At 39.4% G+C, this 24,136-nt stretch overlaps 1 protein-coding gene across 2 annotated transcripts in view; it reads right to left on the minus strand.

The window, feature by feature from the left end:
• The window catches only part of PI4K2B (phosphatidylinositol 4-kinase type 2 beta), a gene marked incomplete in the record, with an annotated part of 1,132,580 nt that extends 1,112,856 nt beyond the window's left edge, over nucleotides 1-19,724 (minus strand). The window contains 1 exon segment of one of the 2 annotated variants that reach the window (XM_044062169.1): nucleotides 18,395-18,517. In XM_044062169.1, coding sequence (XP_043918104.1) covers nucleotides 18,395-18,482 — 88 coding nt within the window. 2 annotated transcript variants of the gene reach the window in all.
• Between the last annotated feature and the right edge of the window lie 4,412 nt (nucleotides 19,725-24,136).

Below are 24,136 nucleotides of genomic sequence, written 5' to 3' on the forward strand. Positions count from 1 at the left end.
GGGTGTACCCCAAGGTTCTACACTTGGTCCTCTTCTCTATCATATTCACAAACAACCTTAGTTCAGATACTCAACAAGCCTCCACAGTACAGTATGCAGATGATACTACACTTATCTGCTCTGCCTCCAACAAAATCAAAATTATAGTTTTCAGTAACAAAAAAACCCAAACCTTCCCAGCCCCCTCTCTCAATAGTCTCCGCAAATGGAACCAAGATAGTCCCCACAAACCACACAACTTTTAGGTGCTACCATAGATTACCTCAAATTTGATATACATATTGCTCAAATTATCAAAAAGTCCACATCAAACTAGGCACCCTATACAGGGCCAAACCATACCTAACAACCAATGCCAGGCTAGCCACTGCTCAAAAACACCTGCTATCCACCCTCCTGTATGGTTCTCTCATTCACAAACCTTTGAAAATTGGACCTCAACAACCTAGAATCATGTTACAATAAGACTGCTAAATATGTCACTAATCATCCACACATCTCATCACTGTTCAGCTCTCTGTTAAACTGGCTAGAGCTCCCCAACCTCACTTAAACTAACCTTAGCCCACAAAATAATCTATCATCCCATTTGACTGCCCTGCTATCTCCTACTTATTCCAACCTAGTACTAATCTTAGATCTCTCAGATCTTCTAACAAGCTTTTACTAATGGTTTCCAACTCCCACAACCATCACGGTGACTCCCAGAGTTTGGCTATTTTGTGTGAATAGAGGAACACACTTCCAGAGACAATAGCAAAAAAACCTATCCACAATCGGTTCAAACCACGCCTACAGGAATATCTTACTAGTCATTGGCTATGTACTTGCCACTCTCCAGAATAATAAATGTATCTACTTCTATTACTTTTCTCATCATAATTTGTATCCTCCGTTATCTTAATTTGTTTTAGTATATAAAATGCCCCCAGTACTTGCATTGTACTACTGCTTGTATTGTTGTTTTGTACTACTGTGGAGCGTTTAGCTCCGGGTCTCCTCTAAACATGGGCCCCTAGCCAAGTCAAACACTACCCGGTTAACAGATTAATAAATAAAATAAATTTATGATATTCATTATTGCAATTAAGTACATTAAACATGAAATAAAAATGTCAGCTGAACAAAAAATACAAAAAGCTACTTTTAGTTCAGCTAAAGATTTTCTCACATTTAGTTTTTCTTTTTACTCTCCGCTTTAGGCAACTGTAGTCCAGCCTGCTGGCAGTCAGGAATGCAACAACTAATTAACTGACTGCCATTAGGCAGGTTAAGAAGGATGAAAGGCAGTAGCACCACAGTCAAGAGAGAACCTAATGATTTTAAACAGCAGACGCAATATCTCCACACAGGAAATACAAAATTACAAGCCTGGTTGGGCAAGGAGCAAAACAGCAGGTTGTCTTTTCAGTTAATTGAAGCAATGAATCTAGAGAACTACAGCAAGTCATATTCATTCCAGCATTTTAATACTGACATCTGCAAGGCTAATACATCCCAGGAGATGGCTTCAAGTACAGTATTTCACTCAAACCTAAAGATGGTTAAGATTAGCCATGAAAGAAAAAGCAGCAAGCTCACATTCCTTAGAGCTGATAAAGCCATCCCAGTTCTCGTCTCTCAAACTCCTAAAAGTACTCCAGTCACTGTGCATGTGACGGCCACCTTATTTCCTAAGGATGTGATGGTATCTAAGCATACTAAAGACCAGTCAAAGGAGATATCCACCTTCAAAAGGGTGGAAAACCAAAAGGGGCCCCCATACTGCAACGCATGACAGAAAGTTGAAAACAGTATGAAATAATCAACAAATAAAAAGTAGATGAGTGGTAAACACTAGTTATGTAAAAAAAATCATTAACTCGTTAAATGCAGTAAATGGAAAAACAATATTAATGAAAAGCAAACAGTAATGCCAAAATACAAGTAATTTATAAAAACTGAAAATATCCAAACAGTTATTGGAGAGATGAAAGCTTGTGAAGGTCACAAACTGGCAAAAATAAACCCTGAGACTGTTGACAGATCTGAGCAATAGAAGTAAAAAACTAAAACAGAACCAATTAACTTATCAAATGAGAGCCATTTAAAAATGTCAACCGGTACATACAGAGTTATAAAACAAACAGAAGATTTGAGAAGTTCTGTAAAAGAATATGTTCGATGCTGTGCCCAAGCAGAACACTCTTACTAGGATTCGGGTGTTCTGTCCTTTTTGACTTCTGAAAAGGAATGCTTCCCTCAGGATAGACAAACACATTTGGAATTTGGGTCTATTGTGTAACATTAAAACTTTAAAAGAGCAAATGCTCTTATATAGACACAGAAATACCAAACCCTCAAAATGTTGAATGGCCAAAACGGCATTTTCCCCCGGAAAATAAAATCGCTGTGCCAAAAGAAAAAACAAAACACAAATAGACAAAATGACCTGGGGGAGGGGGGCAACTCCGAGATCACACCACAGTAGAGGAAACGGCAAAGTCCCGACAATGGCCCAGCGATTTTTTTCCCCGTGGGGGAAAAAAAAAATCACAGTTTTGGCCTTTCGACATTGTCGGTTCGGTTTTTCCATGTCGAAATAACAGCATTTGCTCTTTTGAAGTTTCGACATCACAATGTAAACCCCTGGAATTTATGGGATAAGAAACATGGCTCACTAAAGACATAAGTGACTTCATTTACCCTCAAAAGATTTAAAATTACTGGACTCTATATAAATTCTGCCCAATCCCAACAAGAAATACTGATTTTGACAAATGATACATCCATTTTCTCTTGTGGAACTCACTTGCAAGACTTAAAGACAGGGAATTAGTTCTCCTCCTAAAATGAATTTGCAGATCAACAAGAAATAAACAATGGTCATTCATTAAGCCCCAAGGTCTGTTCAAGATTTCTCCAAGTCTCAGTAAACTTCAGTAGGATAAATGTGGTACTTGAACAAACAAGGACAAACGACAAATTATTCATATTCACTGTGCCAGCTAACAGTGACAATTTGAGCAGAATCCCCAAGGGCCACTTGTTAAAACTATTTACACATTTCTCATTTTAATACCCTAGCATAATGTCTCAGTAGACAAAATGCATAAAGTGGAAACTACAGATTTTAGTGTTTTTATGCATCATTCAAAAGGTAAGACCAGCCCAAAATCACATCTTGGTAACCCAGGTCAACTGCTGGATAACTCATTTAAAAGTACTAGCAGAGGAGTTGTGTTTAAATAAATCAAAGTCAGTTATGCATTTCTTCCAATTTGTCTTATTAAAAAAGTTATATTTCTAGTTTGTATATTAACCAATGCAATCAGGGTCTTATCTGCCTTTATGCCGAGTTTGCATTTGAAAGACCTAAAATGATCACTGTTCTCTAAAATGACCCATTCTTACATAACATACTACTAACTTTAACGTAAATAACTGAATCTGTTGCATCTGTATTAACATAAAATTGTAGGTTTTCATCCTAAGCTTCTGGTGAAAATGGGTTATGTTTAGACCACAACTTCCCAATCCACATACAAATCTTATTAACAAACAAATGCAGAAAAAGCAATTCTCATTTTAATAGCTCCATTCTGTTCTGGCCAAATCAGTTACAGTTTCACATTTTCACTTTATCAAAAGCATATACTAAACAGTCTGCAAGGGTATAGCCAGGCATACTCAGTGTACTCAAAGGAGTACACTTTTTTCCAAGCATCTCTTGGAAACTTCAACACTCAAAAAGCATACAATGCTTACAACTGTGCAATATTTGGAGTACAAAGGTATACAAAGAAAGCTTGAGTGAAATGCATACACCTCTAAAAACAGCTTTTATGGGAACAAATGGTTGTTTTTCTTTTGGCTTTTCCTGGTTATGGAGCGGCACAGCAGAACTCCGGTCCGCTAATGATTGGCAGTTGATTTTTATGGTGCCGAGGTGCCAGGCCGAAACCCAACCTTCAAAAAAGGCACGCCCATTCACGCATGTCTTTCAAACGCCACTCAACTGCAGGGAAGACATACAGACTCCACAAAGAAGGCGCTCCAGCATAGAATCGAATGGGAAAACCTCTTGCTGTGGGGCGACAATGCTACCTCTGCACCACCGCGATCTTTTATGGGAACAATGGTAACAGTTGAAAATACTGCGTCATCTTCCTACATGTATTGGAGGTAGCATTTTGAGACCGGAGTAGATTTTTAAAATGACTGGTAGGTGTGGGGGCAACAATATACGGTTAGAGTACAAAATGTAAATTTCTGGCTACACCCTGACAGTCGGGGAGGGGGGGGGGTCTTAATCCTCTGGTTCATGATGTACTGAAAGCAGCTGAGTAGTGTGTTACATACCAGTCTAAAATGTACAGTTAATTTCTAATTATTAAAGGCTTTCTGATAAAAAAAAAAACTTTTTTAAACAAATAACCATTACAAAAATACTACTCGACTCATAAAATAACATACTAAATTTACTATGTTGTGCCACAGTGCACCCTTTTCGCAATATTCCAGAGGTTTATAATATTTGGATTTTTTTTTTAAGTTCTAGAAACTTTTAAAAGTCCACCCATCCGCAATTTCAGCTTGTATGTTTGTTCTTCCACCATTACCACAATTCAGCTGAACAAGTATTCCACTTCCCAAACATCATACAAAAATTAGGTATCTTCAGTTTGGGATTTGATATTTGATTATAAAAGATGATGATCCCCTTCTGAGCTGGTTTCTGGTAATAATTTAAATGTCCTGGAAGACTGTTTTATTAGGTCCACACATAGCACCAAGACAGCCCAGATAAGTGTTGGTAATGACCATTCTGTGGGGACAGATCAAAGGTTGATCTATTCAACCTAGGCTATTCTGGTCATGCTTGATCTCTCCATAGCATCTAATACAGCAAACTACTTAATTCTGTGTGTTCACTATTACAGGGCTGACTTACACTGCCCTTGGAAACTTTGCCTCTTTCACTTGTTTTGAACATGTGATCTCTGGAATTAATTTTCTGCCAAAATCCCAAAAGATTCTGGGCTCCCACAGAATACTGATAACTCCACTACTGTTCACTCTTTAGATCACACCACTTAAAGATGCCATAGTTAGAGGTACTTCTCATTGTGCTGATGACATTCACCATACTTCTGCTTTTTAGAGCAAATTTTAGACATTACCTTTGCAAATTCCACCCAAGGCTGGACTGCATATAATCAAAGGAAGATGAACTCTGAAAAAGACTGAGGACATGCTGAGTGCTACTGGCTAGGTCCCCATAGGCTCAACGCTTTAATAGTCTGCAGATTTATCCATATGGCATTTGTGTCTAGGATACGTTATGTCACAGTTAACCTTGGTTAACTTGCTGAAATATAAAGGGAACAAAGGTTGACTGCTGTGAACTTTTCTTTCACTTATCTTGCTGATAAAATATTTTTATCTCTTGGGAACATCTTTCTACAGTTGTGCACTCTTGGGAACATCTTTCTACAGTTGTGCACACATTAGAAACTTGTCTCACCTAATGCAATAGCTTGAACTGTTCTCCCTCAAACTTGGAAGCTAAAGGTTTGCAACAAGTGCTGAAGCTGACAGCAAGTGGCACATCCTCATTTTCAACATATTATTCCAGTCTTGCACAAGCTACACTAGCTTCCCATTATGAATCGGACTAAGGGGCACTGCATGGTAATGATTAACCTGCTGCTGCCCTATGCTCCAAATAATCACCTCTTCACTTAAATAGGTTTCATAAGTATTAGATTAGCTGATAATGTGGACCATTTTAAGGCTAGCCAATTTCTCACTTCCCTTTTAAAATTGAGAATCAAATCCTGTACCTTGTGTTTGCGAGGTAACCACCTTAACCGTATCAACCCCCAACCTTAAACAGGAACTACTAGTGGGTTGGTTGCTTTAACAAAGGTAACAAGTCAGTCATTAGAAACCTGTGGTTCGTGTTCTCTTATTTAACTACCTCCCACTCTGTGAATCCTACTACCTTCTTAGATTTGCTAAACTGCTCAGAGGCCTCTTATGGGGGGTGAAGTCAACTATTTGACAAGGTATATTTTAATGCATGACAAAAAAAAATGCTTACAAGCCTAAAACACTCGGCATACTCTTGATGAGTAAGCATTATTCTATGCTAATATCTTAGTCATTTAGTTCCTAGTACTTTCATTTACTGCTTTAGAACAATGTGTGTGTTTCGGTTTTACAAAACTGTGAAGCATCTGGGATAAAAAGTGAAATTCTAATCCAGCTATTATGCCATCACAGAAAAATATGAAGAACGCCACAATTTTTTTCTTGACACACATGGCCTTTCTTTGAGAAATGCATCATTTACCTAAAGGAAATACTATACAGAAACCTATATTATACACACGGGACTACGCAGACAAACATACTGGGGGACTACGCAGACAAACATACTGGGGGACTACGCAGACAAACATACTGGGGGACTACGCAGACAAACATACTGGGGGACTACGCAGACAAACATACTGGGGGACTACGCAGACAAACATACTGGGGGACTACGCAGACAAACATACTGGGGGACTTCCAAGATGGCTGCAGACTGAACAACATGTGGATTACAGGTCTTACTGGGAGGCTTCAAGATTGCTGCACAATGATCAACATGCCGATTACAACTCTCCAGAATGAGAACAGAAACTGTTGCGGGAGCCAGTAAAAGCTATTAATCCAGTAAAAGCTATCAATCTGAGTAAAATGTAACGATATCTCTCAACAGGGACAAATTTCAACAGAATTATGGGACAAATCCAGAAAAAATAAGGGGCAATCAGGGATACTTTTAAAATATTAGCACTGTTAATCCGAGACATTGACAGAACAGGAGAATGCAAATACGTAAACATTTTCTGAAGTAAAAAAAAGTATACAATCCTAGATTACTATTATTTATTAACTGGAATTCAACACCTTTTTTTTCTAAAAGTCACCAATTTTAGGAGGGATTAAGAGGGGCACAGCTAAAATTTGAGTCAAAATCAGGGACAGTTGAGAGGTCTGAATTGGTCAATATGCCTGGATGTCAGCAAAGTAGAAATCTGGAAAAAGAGAAAATCAACTAGAAAATTAGAAGAAAATACTGTGGTGGTGAACAACCTTGCAGCTGTTCAGTAAAAAGCAGTTCAGGTTTCAGCTTTGGTAAAGGAGCTGGCTTCTAGTAATTTAGAGTAAGTAAATCAAATGTATTCAGGTGGTGTTTAAAGTAAGACACTGGATGAATATATAAAGTCAAATGACAAAAAGCTGGAAACAATAGAAGCTATGTAGCCATTCAAATGAACTGATAAAAATGCGGAAATCAAAGGTTGAATAGAAAGAGTGGCTCAATATATGAGACTTCTCAAGAAGCAATGGTTCAAAAACCTGAAGAGTTAGATTAGAACATAAAACATGCAGAGAAAATATGAGATTTTCTGCTGTACCAAAGAAACTGGAATTAATACCAGCTGGAAGTAGTAGATTGCATTACAAAGTAAACATAAGCAACTGGACTGCTATGTCACAGCAAGATTTGTTAATTGAAAGGACATGCTCCAAATTGCCATGGGAAAGCAGCCAAAACCTACATTAAAAAAGATGGTCATACCAGCAGAAAGCCATTCCTGACAAAATTGTGGCAGAAGAGAAAAAATAAAAAATTGGTGGACACCAGAGTGTTTTTTTTTTTGGGGGGGGGGGGGTAATTATGCACTTTCCAACAGGCAGAACAGAAACAAGTTTATCCCTGCAGTCAGAGGACGTTGAGGGGCAGGCGTGAAAGTCAAGCTGCTTTATCCACTGTTTTCAGAATAATTTCCCTAGAGAATCGAAGACCTTTCTGGGTGCAGAACAGGCTAAGGAGGAAATAAAAGGTTTACCCAAAAAAAAAAAAAAAAAAGTGAGCCAGCAAGTTGAAGAGAGCTCTAATTCTCATTCTTCTAACAATATCAAAGCTCAGACTTTGAACTTACCAGTAAAACCTTTTACACTGCTCCAAAGGGAGACAACAGAGTGGCAGGAAAAAAGCCCAGACGCTGACTAGAAAAATAAGGAATACCTTGGACTTGAACCAGTAACCTGCTTGTTGGGTCATGCAGATGAGAAATATGACCAACAATAATGTGAAAATAGAAAACAAATGGAAGAACTATAAAGTGTATTTTCTAAAAAAAAAAAAATGCAGTTTGGACATGAGAAATGTTTCTGCAAGAAGTGGTTGAAAAGACTGCAAGTTTACTGACTGTGCTGAATTAGTGAGACAATTCAAAAGCACAAGTCGCAGTCTGTTGTTAATGTTTAAAAAGCCCTGAAGATGTAACAAAGTAATAAAAAAATGTTATTAAAATGTGTACAAAAAACATCTTGAAATAAACTGCATGTTATACTGTAAAATAGTTCTGTATAGTACGCAGAGATATTTTAAATGTGAGCTGGGTGGGGTCTCATTGATAGCCACCTATACTAGAGATATTAAAGAAAGAAGCTGCGGTGGTACAGCAGTAGCGTTGTTGCCTCACAGCAAGAGGTTCTCCTGTTAGATTCTCGGCTGGAGTGCCTTCTGTGTGGAGTCTGCATGTCCTCCCCGTGGTAGAGTGGCATCCGAAAGACATGCGTGAATGAGCGTGCCTTCGCTGAAGGTTGGGTGTCGGGCTGGCAACTCGGCTCCATAAAAAAAAAACAAAAAAAAAACTACTACCAATCATTAGTGGACCGGAGTTGCGCTGTAGTGACCCCTAACCGGGAAAAGCCGAAAAGACAAACATTTTAACTATAATGTAGCCACATTTACACTAAGTAAAGACTAGATAAAAGCAATATAATGTTGCAATTTTGTGCTGCTGGGAGAGATGAAAACGTACTACCAGTTATATCACGTGTGCATTACAATACAACTTTCTATATTTTATACAGATAGAACTATAGATTAAAGATATTAGTTTAGAAAAAAAAATCCTGTCTGCAGAGTAAACGGTCTAGAAAACGGAAAGCCGAAAAACATGGTAGTTTTCCAGCATTTAAAGAGAGACATTTCTTGCATTTGCAAAGCTATTACCTGCTACCCCCCCCCCCCCATCAAGTTCCACTACCTGGAAGACAGTATGCTTACAAATGCAAGCAATTAATCAGATAATATTTGAAGAATGTGCTCTGAGGTATTCGCATAAGAATCATAATTAGAATTTAAAGGGGAACCTGCAAGCACTTTAATAAAAATGAAGTTTGATACCAGACAAGTAGTTGCATCCCTACCAGCCTTAGCGCTTAATGGAAAATTTAGTTTATTCATTTATAGGTAGCTACTGCATTGCAAAATTAAAAATCGGTTAGAGCATACAAGCAGTTTTTCACATCTTGGAGAAAAACAGAGGATAAATCGACAAATTGTATCTGTACAAAGGGAGATGCATACTCTAGCGTGTTTTCCAGCAGGAGAAATCTTGAAAGAAGCAACACTTGTGGGTTTGGCCAAGTTATTTGGGACATAACTAATCACTAAATTTTTGCCAGACTGTGAATTTAACAGTTTCGCTATCACATAAGTAATTTACAATTACTTACCGTACATTAATACAGCATAATTAGAGCTGGAACCCATAATGAGGTAACCGTCCCCTGACCTCCCACAAATATCAATGCCGTAAATATTTCTCACTACATTTTGTTTAAAGATAGATTCCGAAAGTGAAATACATGTTTTGAATAAAATGAAAAGCTTGTTTCGCGTCTTTAAGACAGGGATCTGAAGAATGGACAACAAAAATTATTTGAGAATTATTAGGGAAGACAGACATTTCAGAAGAGATACGAAGCGAGATGAAATGAAAATGGGAGTTTATAAAATGACAGAAAAAAAGATTAATTACACATACACATATATAGGAGGGGGGCTAGGACTGAGCACTGGGGGACGCCACTTGTAACCGGTTTAGAGTCAGACGTAGAGCCTGCAACTCTCACCATGTGGGTTCTATCCAGGAGCCAGTTGGCAACCCATCTCGTGACGTAGGGGTTTATGTTCAATCTGGTGAACTTGTCTATAATACTAGAATGGGGAATGGTGTCAAAAGCCTTTGCGAGGTCTAGGTAGGCTGTGTGGACCTCCTTTCCCTCATCTAATGCCTTGGTAACCATCTCAAAGATGTCCACCACAAATCCAAGAGAGCCACACGCTCTAGAGATATAAACCTCACCACAACGATAAATAGGACATGCTGGAGGGATAGATCCCTATCCCAGAGACTCTCCATGCTTTGGAACAGGATTCCAATTTACATCAGGCAGAGCCCCTCACTAACACTCAAGAAAAACCTTGACGGTGGATGGGAAACAGAAAATTTACCCCGGGGATCACTGCACTGGCTCTGCTTGACAGTGGCGCAGGGAACTGATGGCTCTGCTGGACAGAGCCACAGGGAACTAATCTAAGGGGGTGGCGAAAGCCAACACATTCTGGCTAGACTTATAAATGCCCTTGGGCAGATAGCCTACTTGCCTATGAACTATATATATATATATATATATATATATATATATATATATATATATATATATATATATATATATATACATACATATATATACATATATATATATACACACACACACACATATTTTGTTGTTGTGTCTTTCGGCTTTTTCCTGGTTAGGGGTTGCCACAGCGGAACTCTGGTCTGCTAATGATTGGCAGATTTTTACGTGCCGAGTTGCCGGCCCTGACGCACAACCTTCAATGAAGGTACGTCCATTCATGCATGTCTCCACACAGAAGACGCTCTAGCTGAGAATCGAACCGGACAACGTCTTACTGTGAGGCGACAACGCTACCGCAGCACCACCAAAGCAGTGTACATATATGCATACATATAAAAAAGTAAAACAAATTAGAGGGGAATGTTAGAGTAGTGCAGATGAAGGGAAATCTCAAGTGAGAGAACATGAGAAATTCCTGAGCCATAAAAAGGAAAATAATTGAATATTTGGATAATATTGCGCGTTTTAAAAAGGCTGCTATTAAGCAAGTATTTTTTTGATAAAGCCAAAACTCAAAAACTCATAGCACAATAACTGACAACAAAAAGTAGAAAGGGATGTTGCTGAATTTAAAGAACCTTTGACAAGAAAACTATCAGGATATCCTATAAAAGTGTAAATTCTGTGAAAATCTGTATAAAGCAAAGGAATGGGGAAATCAAGGAAAGACAGAAATGGAAATATATATGGAAGACTTAATTATACCAAGGTTTGAGGAAGATGAGGTTCAAGAATAGCCAAGCTAAGAAGGGATGAGATAAAAATAATGTATAACTCAATAAGCAGGATGTCAACAGGAAAAGATAGTACATTCCTGTGGTAGTTAAGTGGGAAGAAAGTGCTAAATATCTGCAAAGGTTTTACCTTTAATGGAATGACAGTACCAGCCTCTTAGAAGAAACCTGTGGTGGCTACATTACTTAGAGAGTAAAGACCCTTCAGACTCTGCTTCAATTAGACAAACTTCAAATTTAAACTATAATTATAAAGCATTTACATATTCTAGCTAATATGGCAAAGGATTTAAACCATAATTATAAAGTGTTTGTATACTCTAGCTAAGATAGCAAAGGCACGTAAAACTGACAGAAATGGCTCAATTTTTCTTTTGAGGGAAGGTTAATAGAACAAGGATGTTCCAGAGAAAGCAGAAGGTAAGTAAACACTGCTATTTCAGTGGGCCTTTGTACACAGAAAACATTTAACAGAATTAGCAGAGAATTTATTAATATGACAATTGTAGCATTAACTTTCTCCAATAGGATAAATGAAGGGTCAAAGGCAAAAATTAAGGTGGGAGTGTTCCTCACCAACAAGCCTGATTACAGGAACCAGACATAGGTGGTAACTTTTCCTTTAATTGTTTAATAATTATAGCAACTAGCAAGGAAAATAAGGAGTACTCAGCTTCAAGAAAACAAATACTCCGCATAATGAAAAAAGTAAATATACAATGAATGAATGATATACAAACGCAATTAGGAGTGTGATTTTTAGAATGCAAAATCTTAGAAATGTCAAGCTATTTGGTAAGGTAAAAACATGCATCACTTCAGAACGAAATAAATTTGCTAAAACATTAAATTTGAACCAAAACTGGACGACAAACAATTCATATTCAATAAGGAAACCCGTGGAAGGGCTAGCCACTTGGAGTAAAATATGGGTGTAGGTGATTCGGTCATGTTGACAGTCACCAAATGGGCATGGGTATTTGCAGGTGACAAGTGGGTTGAGGATCCAGCCTACTCCGACCTATGCTAATGGTGGGAGCAGTGTATGTGCCCCTACTGGCCAGTGTGCACCCACCATATCCAGCAGCCCTGGGTCAATAAGCTATTGGCTGGCCATTGTCCAGTTGCCAAGCCTGCAATACCTGGGATTGGTTTTATGTCCCGCTTTCGCTCAACAGAACAATCAACCTGCCAACCATGAACTAAGAATTATTACACAATGTAGGTTCACTAACAGGAAGCAGCTTGGAAGTGGATGACATGATGATACGGCAGAGGATGGACATTCTACATCTCCAAGAGACAAGATTGATGGGCAGCGCAGCAAAGCTGCTTGGGATCCAGAGTCTACCACTCAGGGGACAGGCGAGAAATGGTGAGTTAATTGTGGTGAGAGGCTTCAGAAGGCAATGAGGAATGTCATCAGAATTGGTGACAAGACTCATGACAATCAGACTACAGTGTAATGTTAAGACAGCTTTCATAATCTCAGCCTATGCCCCACAGTAGAGTTGCAACAGGGAGGAAAAGATTGCATTCATACAGCATCTGCAGGACATATTAGATAAAGCAGGACAACATGAATTGCTGTTGATAATGAGTGAGTTGAATGCACATACCAGAACAAACAGGATAGGACGACTGCCTGGGTCTACACTGATGTGGAAACAGGAATAAAGGAGAGCTCATTCTAGACTTCTGTCTGGAAAATGGCTTGATAGTAGCCAACACATGGTTCAGAAAGCGAGAGAATCACGAGATCACATGCAAGAGTAGCCAACGTGCAACTCAGGTAGACTTCCTCCTACTAAAGGAAGAGCACTGGGGTAGAATCAGTGATTGACTTAGTCATCCCCAGTGAAACAGTCGGACCCACAGCACAAACCTCTGCTGGCCACAATCACCTGCAAGCAGTGGTCAGAGAAGGCTCTACAGTCAGAGGAGTTGAAGAATGGCAGTGCCTCAAAACAGCATATGTGAGGACTACAGAACAGATACTGACTGAGCCAGGTATGGAAATAAAGTACATAAGGGATGCTGGTGGTGAAATGCAGAAGTTCAGGAAGAAAGGAGTGCATGAAAAAGTGGGAGACAGAAGACAGACCAGGTTAGGAAGGAATATTGGTTGGATAACAAAAAAGCTAAGAAAAGAGCTGCAAATAATGAACAGGGCATCAGAGGCACTCTACCAGTTTCTGGAAAGTAATTCAGTAGCTGTCACAAAGAAACTATTATCAGGTCGCAAGGCAAAGACAGAAAGATAAAGACGATAGTTTGACACCCTTCACAAGGAATGCCAGCAACAAGCCCACAGGACATCAAAGGCAGATGGATGGAGTACTTCCAGCAGCTTCTAAATGAAGAAAACCCGACAGAAGCTGTACTGTCCCAGAGACAGCCTACAATGAGAGAAGAGGAGCTCACCCTCGAAAAAGTAAGAATAGCACTAAGAAAAATGAAGTGAGGGAAAGCAGCAGGCTCAGATGAGGTCACAGCAGATTTGTACTCATAGCAATGTGGAGAGAAAGGTGTATCCCAAACCCTAAGCATACTGCCAGTGTACAAGAATGATGGGGGACATCCACAACTGTGGGCAGTACAAAGGTATCAAATTCCTGTCACATCGCATGAAAGTTCTAGAGACAGTGACTAATAAAATGAATGCACACAGTAGTAAGATGGGAGATTAGCAGTTCAGAAGATCAGGATGCAGCAGAATTGACCCGATATTTGCAGTAAGACAGACAGTGGAGAAGAAGCTAGAGATGAGGAAGGAGTCCAACTGGACATTCCTAAACATGGAGAAAGCATATGACAAGGTCCCAAGAAAGCTGATTTGGGCAGTACTGTGGTGGTTCAAAGTTCCAGAAATATTGGTAGAAGTAGAATTAGTGCCAGCTATGGACAAGGACCCAATGAGTCAAGTTCGGTCTCACAGAGGAGTTCCCAGTAGGAGTGAGTGTGCACCAGGGTTCAGCTCTGAGCCCACTACTGTTCATACTGGTGATGGACTGCATTAGCAAACAGGTCAGAGGAACAGAACAAAGTTGCCATGTACAGATGATGTGGCATTACAAGCAGACTGAGCAAGAACTTCAGCAAAGGATAGGAAAATGTAATGCAAACCTGAAGGCACATGGGATGAAACCAAGTACAGATAGACAGTGGTAATTGGCAGCAAATTGTGGAAATCAGAAGTTGTTGAGAATAGAGATAGAAAGGAAGACAGGGAAACGGGTTAATGGTCCACATTGGCCTTACTGAACTGTTAGTGCAAAGGGATGAGTGCCAATGGTACGCAAAACCTGTGTTTAGAAACGCCTAACATCAGCTGTGCATAAGGATGCCAACACACACTACTGTGAGCTACTACATAAAACTTTTACCAAAGAAAGAAGAATCTCAAACAGCATAAACGCAAAGACTAAAACAAAATGCATCCTCATAAGGCTAAGTAAAACTTGCAGAATGTCCTTAAGATCATAGTAGAACTGAAAAGGTTGTGCAGTATGACAACAATCACCAAAAGTGAATGGACTGAGTAGGCTGTGCTTCATCGCATACCCTTAGTATAGAATGACATAGCAAGAATTAACATTTAACTTTGTACAAATAATCTTAACATAAACCCAATTTTGCATACTGGGCATTAACTATAACCATGAATCATAGAATATATGTGAAGCACTAATAGAGGAAAAATATTCAAAGATCAACTTAAGACAAGTTTACTTACAGATAGAAATAATCCTTCAAACAATTCTTGACTAACACAAAACTGCTTTAGTATAACCATTCTGAATTGTCAGCCATGTGGAAATGAGCAACAAAGTATCTCAAGGGATACCCATTATATCAGTATTACCATTTTAACACACAAAACTGCTTTAGTATAACCATTCTGAATTGTCAGCCATGTGGAAATGAGCAACAAAGTATCTCAAGGGATACCCATTATACCAGTATTACCATTTTAAACACCCTTGCAAAAGGCAACAATGAAAAGGACCACTTAATTCAAGGAAAGTCCTAGGCAGACTAAGGAAGTCTTGGGCTCAAGCCAAAAAAAAAATTGCATCAAAGTTTTAGGAAAGATATTCCCTGTAATTACAACTGGTAAACTACTAAAACTACTGCTGCTTCCAAATCTATTGGGTGTGTTTATTTTGTTAAAAGGTGTCCACCTGGAAATGGGCGGACAGCTATTAACAGACCTTCTAAGACAGTTAACATCAGATGGGACTATGATAAGTGTCAATTCTGCCACATCTATTATACTGAAATGTGATGATTTCGGAACTGGTACCATTCTACTGCATAAAACATCCCAGACAGAAGACCCACATTTACTTCAAGGCCATGGACAGCAGCTTAGCATAATTAAGTCCAAACAGTTATGGACGTCTTTAGCTAACTGCCAAGTTAAGAGGATTACTATTATTTAGATGGAAAATGATTCACTGGTATCAGATCACCAACCAGTACTGTCAATTTCAACTCAAGAAAGGGCATCTGATGACAGAATAGATGCAGTCTTGGGTACTTTTTCTAGGAAAACAGTTACATGATGCCAAACACACACACAAAAAAAAAAAAAAAAAAAACACACACGTTAACGGATAATGGAATGTCACACCAGACTACAACAGCACCATTTATCTTCTAGATGTGACTGTGTCAAAACTGTCGAACAGTTATTGGGGAAAATGTTATCCAATAAAAAGACTGTTGCAAAAGTGTGCAAAAACGATGGCTCATTGTTATCTGCATTTACAATCAGAAAACACCAAGTGTTTTTGTTTTTTTTTCTTACACCAAGGGAAATACAGAGTGACAAAATACAAACTATGCACTGTGCCGCTGAGATGGCAAAAAAGTCGCTTCCGTATAGATATACCGTGGTTAAGTATAGCAAAGCAAACTGAATGCTTAGTAAAACTTTTACTGAAATCAAAATGCTCCAAAATGTGCTGCAGCAAGTGCCCTTGCAAAAAGTGTCATTTGCATCATATTCAGAATGATTTTGCAGGGTCATTCACGAACTCAGTATTTCTAATTACTGTTAGTATTTGGAGTGATGCTATCTACACAAAATCCACTACCTCAAATAAGATTATTGCAAGTGGTACAGACTTTAATTTACAAGAAATTGCTTGTCTAAAGAGACATACAAGTGCTTAAACAAGTTGTGTGTCTACTCTGCTGCTCTCTGGACCTGGTTGTGCCTGAACATGTGGCAGTCTATACTTTACTTAACTGGTTACGTAATCAAACAATCTGTCAATGAGTTAACAGAAAGGCTTGTGGAAGCAAATGCAGAGATCATGATTCCTGACCCTAACTACTACTGCACCAAATAATTTTCATTTTGGATATTGAAAATCAGTGAATGCAACCATGAACATGACTGATCTTAAATCCAAAACTTGAAGTCTGATGCCGACTGAACCAGAAGGTTGGTAGAAAAAAAGCAACTCCAGACTACAAATAATAACCCAACCATTAAGTTTTAGCACCAACACATATCTATAGACATGGCAAATGACAACACAAAGCTCCAGTGACAAATGGTATGTCCTAAGAAGGGTGTATGGCTAATTGTCTGCCCAGATCATAGCAAATGACCAAAGTACATGCCCACAGATGGAGGACGACCAAAGCCATATCTTAGCCATAATGTATGAGGAGTTCACGATACACCCCAAAAGTAAGGGATGACCAGTTTTATTTTCAATTATGTGGCTGCAGCAACGACACTCTAGAACCCCAGTCTAAACAAATAATGAAGGAGTTAACTAATGTACTAAAATCAGCCAAGATTCCTAGTGAAATGGAAACATGAATATTTTATATTTTATCAGGTTATGACTAGGGTTGCCACCTTTTCAAATGACCAAAGTGGTTATGACTAGGGTTGCCACCTTTTCAAATTGCTAAAGTGGGACATTTTTGGTACAAACATCAGATTTTACAGGCCGAGACATACCCACGGTCAGTACAAAAGTTAGAATTTTTGCCTAAACAAAAGTTTATTCTTGTAGCATTTTAGTTGCTTATTCTGCTTTTTATAACATTTAGGTATTTTAGATACAGAATAACTGTTTTATACAACTATTACATAAAATATAGGAAATAATTTTGTCCTAAAATCTCAGGACATTTGCCATTTTTACAATTTTTTGTCAGGACAACTGCCCAAAGAGGGACTGTCCCTCGCAAAGTAGGGCAGATGATAACCCTAGTTATGACTATAACGGTCGGACACAACCACTTATGCTAAATGCAATTCAACTTTTAAACGGGTATCATGACAAGTACACAAACCTTTAATGGGGTAACAACCTCATTCTACCAAATCAGCCACAAAGCGTTTTTCTACTAGCTTGTACTTTAATCACTATAAACACTGTTAAAGATATACAGACACACACCATATACACATTTCCAACTGACACCACTACAGCATTTTCCAAAGGGGTGTAAATGATTAGAGGAATGCTCAGAGTTCTCAATTTCAACTTAAAAAAAAAACTCATGCCTGGTCTCAAACTGCACATTACACTAGCCTGCTATAGCCTGGCAGCTGTGAGTCAACATGCTTACTTTATGAACGGGAGCGTTGTCACCTCACAGCAAGAGATTCTCCCGTTCTATTCTCAGCTGGAGCGCCTTCTGTGTGGAGTCTGCATGTCCTCCCCGCGGTCGAGTGGCGTTCTAAAGACATGCGTGAATGGGCGTGCCTTTGTTGAAGGTTGGGCGTCGGGCTGGCACCGTATGCCAATCATTAGCGGACCGGAGTTCCGCTGTGGCGAGTCGACCCCTAATCGGGAAAAGCCGAAAGAAAAATAAACAACTTTTTAGTGCAGCATGCACAAAACTGGGCGTATATTAAGGAGAGTTCAACCTTTATACAACACTCAAGTGGAAACGGGCATACAACTTTTAAATTACATACACGTAAATTATCCAAAACACGTTTTACTAAACCTTTACGGCAAAGCGGTTGTATAGTGTGCTTGGTTTCCAATAAATGCAAACTTTAAAACTATTTATGTTTAAAACATTATGTACAGCTGCTATTTAAAACACTAAAATGACACACCTACTTCATTACTTACTATATATAACCACATAGATCCGAGTTTTCCCACAAGATACCTTACGACCCTTTTTAAGTACGACAGGACATGGTTCGCCAGTGATCATACTTAGCACTTGTTATACCTTTTAGCAGCAGAGCATATAGAAGATGCGACTTAAAGGGTGCAGGGTTTTTCATTTAATGACACACAAATGCCAACTCACTCAGTTTCACCGTGGCAGCAGCACACGCCGTTTCATTCTCAGAAGTCAGTCCCACATTCTGATCGAGGCTCGTGCACAAACATAGCACCTACAGGGTTAGCTTACTGTCAAATAGCTACAAGCAGCCGGTGTGACAAACCGTTAACATTTACCGATACAGGTAACACGAACTGTCTGCTTAGTTCTACTTCAGCTTACTCCGTGACCTTACAGAAGGGGGATAGCAACGCTCCACTGACATATTTTAGCACACAGGATTTTAAGCAACAGTCAAGACGGTGTGAACAGCATAAAGCAGAGTAATTACTGAAAGACGATGACGTGCCAAACTACTAAAGCCACATATACAAATACCAGGAAACCAGGACACTCACGGCTGTCAAAAAGATGTTAACCAACAACTTATGAAGCACTGTAAGACTGCAAAAAGAGGTGCCTAGTAACAGTCAGGCACAACATCTCCCACAAAAAACATAACCAACCACAACTGTAAACCGTATTAAAACAGTGGAGAGATTTTCCCGCTGCTCTTTCTCAGGAGTTGGTTTTAAATATTATGGGACATACAGACATCCATTTCACCACTACCCCTTCCTCCTTTACCTGCAGATCCCAGGTGGTCTCTGTCGGAAGATGAGCTGAGGCGAGTGGCTCGGGCACTTCTCTTGTCTCGGACAGTCGGAGAAGACGAGGCCACGGCAGTACCGGGTAGCAACAGTTCATCCTCCCCACTACCTTCGCCTTCCTCCTCTTCGTTTTCCCTTTCAGCACTCACTCTGACAGCCCCTCCAGGACCCCGCTTCTTGCTCTCACAACGCAGCAGGTTAACATCTGCACTTCGCTCTATAAGCATTCCCTCTTCTTCTGCCCCGTCCTCCAGGTTCAGTACAGGTGACGGGGAAGCTAGTGGCTCCAGCTCGTGGCAGACTGCCATAGAGCTAGCCCGCAGGAATTCTGGGGTTGTTGTACAAGTGACAACCACCCACCAGTTCAGCAGGAGACCATACCGCCTTTGTTTACTCCTCCTATGCGGTCCGGAAACTTGGCAGAGCCCGTTTCCCACATGTAACGCTAAGCACCAGCCAAGCAACCGACAGAAGAGGAACAGCCCTGACATACGCGCCTGCGTACCTAGTCACCCACCAGCAGTAACCGCCCTCTTCTCGCATGTTTGCAGAACTGTCAGTGTTGATACTAAAAACAGTAATTTTACAATTGTGCGTTGAACGCCAAGCACTCCATTAAATAAGGCACAACACTGCCGAAGGGATGAGCGCACCACTGTTAGCGCTGAAAAGCTTATTCCTTAAATATCGAGCCATTGTATACAAAGTGGAAAACAATTCCGATCTCAAGTACATTTTTAATTTATTTAAATCGTTTGTTGTACGAATACGGTAAGGTGAATTATCTGCAAAAACACCAACATTTATTATGTTTAATAATCGCATCGTTTCTGGATTGCTTTAGTGTGTCCCCGTTTACAGTATTTTCTTGGAGTATGTAATGATTATCTGAGTGTTCTCAGACCTTCGTCAGCGGAGAGTGTAGTCAGGTATGTTTTCAAACTGCAACTCATTTCGAAGAACTGTTCATCATTTTTTGATTAAAACATTGCATTTAAAGTGTTGCCAAAGCACATTCCATGCATACCGCTCAACTCTCCAGATTTTCGCAGAATCTTCAGGTTTTTGCCTCATATTTGGCCTGTTCTTCAGAAAAGTGCGATTTTCTCTCAAATCGTTCAAGATGAAGTCACTAAATAACATGCACATACGTTTCAGACTTCATGTCCTTAAGAAAAATACATACTAATATAAAACACAGTTTAACAACTTTCTAAATTTATAAGACAATATTTAAAATGCCTCCCCTATTTTTATTAACTCTGTCCAGATTTCTTGCCCTCAGAGGTTGACAGGTATGATTCTGTGTTAACAATTTAAATACGACTTCGCAAAAACAAATGTAAAAATAATAGTCTGTTCATACAAAACACTTTGGTATAAAGCACTACATTTTAACCAGGGTGTGCACTTCCTTTTTACAGCTGTTTCAAACTTAAAAGGCACATTTTTCACACTGGGGAGACTTATGGATAATGGGTATGACCCACAGTTTAAAAAGTAATTTTAAGGGGACACAGCCATGTTACCTCAATTACACTAAATGTTCCAGGTTCAAACCCATATTTAAAAGATATAAAGTAATACTTGCCTTGCAAGGCAAATGCCTGTATGAGGACCCTCCACTGGGCCAAAAATCAAGGAGCCTCAGTCCTCGCCACTGTCAACAGTGGGGAACTTTCACTGATAGGATGACAAGTACACACAGTATTTCCAGATGCAGCTCTCTGCATCAAGTGCAATTTCCCTTAAGAACACACAGAGACCACAGTCAGTCCGGGGCTAGTTTCTCACTCTTTCTCCAGATTCCCAATAAGACTCCCAACTGGCACAGCTACAGAGTTGAGATCTCAGCTGAGTGAACAAGCCAAGACCTCCAGCACCCTTTCTGTCCAACCAGTGCTTCGTGTCCCTGCCCAAGTAGCTGACACACACTCTTTGAGGTTTGATTTACACACACACACACATATATATATATATATATATATATATATACACCTGGGAAAGGCTGGCACAGGTTTACTAACTATTCCCCCTTCTGCCCAGACTATAAGATAGTTTCCACTGCCACCAATCACTCCTGATCAGCTACTTTAAGGCCCTTAACAAAGGGTAGCCAATCTTACTTTGTAATATTAATACTAATACAAATGGTAGTTTGACCAAGAGCAAGGCTACTAGGAGGGGCCCCCACAGTGTCACCAAATAAATATGCAAGTACTCTCAGAACTTAAATATTTCTACAGATCAGCCACAATGAAAGATTTTAATATATTTAATAATAAAAGAACAAGACAATGCTAAAAATATATTCACAGTGACATCAGAGTTCAAAACCACAGGAAATATTTCAAACATTATTGCAGTACATGTCCACACAAAGAAAAACATGTAAACTAAACTTCACTATATTCCTGACTATATCCAAGATAATTAGGTACTTCCTTATTATAGCGGCCCCAGCGATTTTGCCAAGGCCGTTTTCAGTTTCTTCAAGGCCGCTATGCTCATTATTTTGGCTATAATAAGAAAGTACCGTAATAATTACCTGAACAGCAAAGACCCAAAATAATGAGCATTTGCTGGAATGTTATTCTCTTAAAACCTATGTAGTTTATAATGTTTGTATTTATGTGCAGTTTCTGTAGCCAGAGTTTGCACTGTGTAGCTTAATTCAGGTCGATCTATGGACTGTAAACCCTGCTGTCATGCAAACATTGAGGGACTAAAGAACTGAGCAAAACAATGGATTACTGAAAATCAGAGACAACTGAGATGTATTTTCAACTCACTACAAAGAAGCATTAGTTCCCCAATGCAGCATTCATTTAAGAGTTTAGGTGCCGTACTAAAGTGACAGCAAGTCGATATAGCAAGCACCTCCTTAAACACAGTAATATCAGTAAATGAGCATTGCTGTAAAACTGACAGTGGCACAAAAGCAAAACATGTTGTCAAATCAACCTTATTTTCATCTTTCTTAACCTTAACTTTCTAAACCTAATCTACCCAGACTATATACACTTCTCAACAACCCTTAGAACAATATTATAAGGATGTTAACTTGCTATCCTAACCATTCTAATGCTATGTTTTTAACTCTTCTATAATAACCTGTTATCCTAGCCATTCCAACACTATGTTTTTAACCACTCTACATCTAATTTCTAACAACTTCCCTTCTTAACTAACAACTTTTTTCTCCTGTTTGTCATCCGTGACATCAATCTGTGTAACATCATTCTATACACTCCAATGCTGTGTAATGATGTCTGTACATATTTCATACTATAAACATACAAAGATGCTAAACTTCAGTGTAACTATGTATATATTTATATATTTATATATATATATATATATATATATATATATATATATATATATAAAATCACTTTTTTAAATTTTTACATTTTTAAATTTTCAATGTAACCATGAATATTGATTGTCATGTATTTATTTTTTTGCATATATGGAGCTTTTCTCCCCAGGCCTCCACTGAAAATGGACATGTATCCAGTCGGACACTCCCGGTTAACAAATGTAAAATAAATAAAATCTTTGATAAAACTGGGTTTAAAATTCTCTGAAACTCGATCAATCACCCTGCTTACTCTTTACATTACTGTATCGCCTGGGCCACTATAATAAGTACAGATAATTATGCTGTTCCCTACAATCTTACTTCATGAGAGCAAGGTAGAAATGGTGAATGGTTCTTGTCAGGTCCAAGACCGAATACAGAATTCTCTGTCTCACTAAGAGACTTCTCAAAATAATATCTAAAATATTACTGCTGGGCTAGCTTCCAGAATGACAGTTTCTGGTCATCTGACTTCTAGTTCCCAGGCCAAAACCCCCATTGCTAGAAGCTGGCAGCATTTAGCATCTACCTGTAAAAATATACAGACAAAGGCTTTTGCTCAGATCTTTGGCAGATGATGGAGGTCATAAAACAACTGCATTTCTTCATGCTTCAAAACTAGCAATTAGTTCACTCCAAGGACACTACAGAAAGCTTCCTAGTACAGACTCTGTTTCTCTAGCTGCATTGAAAACCTGACAGATAGCTTCTTTATTGTGTAGCATAAAAAGTAATTTAATTTCAGATATTTTTCTAGTGTTTGCTGGACTGAGGTTAACCCTCCAGATGTTCTTCGTCTCCCATTGCTGCAGTCCTGACATAAGGGTATTCCGCTGCCCACCATCGGCCCGAATACCAAAGGGCTAGAACCGGCGTCGGTCATCGGCGCTCGAGACTGGCATCAGTACGTGCCAGTACAAATGCGCATGACCGACGCCATAACCACAGTCTTTCTTGCCGCATGGTCCCTAAGCAGAAGCAGCATTTGCAAGTGCCGTTCGGCGTTCAGGAACTGTCGGTTTTCGAGTTTCAGACCGGAGACCAAGTTGGGCTAAGTACCCCTTTGGGGACATTTTTGTCTTTTTCTTGCCTCAGTATTGACGGATGTCAGAAAAAGTTAATAACTGTATTTCTTGTGGGAAACAGATTCCTCATAGGGATTACCATTCACTCTGCATTCCTTGTTTAGGGCCTGAGCACGACGTTGTTGGGTGTCGCTTTTGTGCTACTTTTAACAAGCGTACTATTAAACATCGGTTAGACTGTGCTAGGCTAGTGTTTGGTAAACGTTGTAATTATAACATGCCGTCGGATTCTCCGACGACTGGTTCTTCTAAGAAACGCAAAGAAAAGTCCTTGCGGTCCAAACAGGATGAGGCGGCCACTCCGGACGCCGGTTCTGTAGTACCACTGGCTACTTCAGCGGCTCCTTCTGAAAGTTTACCTGAGTCTCAAGGGGAGCCTTTGTTACTGCAGGAAGTGGCTTCTCCTGTGTTAGGCCAGGCTGAGGGTGCTTCTCTGATGTCAGTGGTTCCCTCCCTCATAGGGTAGTTAGGCCTCCTCCT

Source organism: Protopterus annectens, chromosome 2.part1 (genome assembly GCF_019279795.1).
Source record: "Protopterus annectens isolate FY-2018-M chromosome 2.part1, PAN1.0, whole genome shotgun sequence".
Lineage (NCBI taxonomy): Eukaryota > Metazoa > Chordata > Ceratodontiformes > Protopteridae > Protopterus > Protopterus annectens.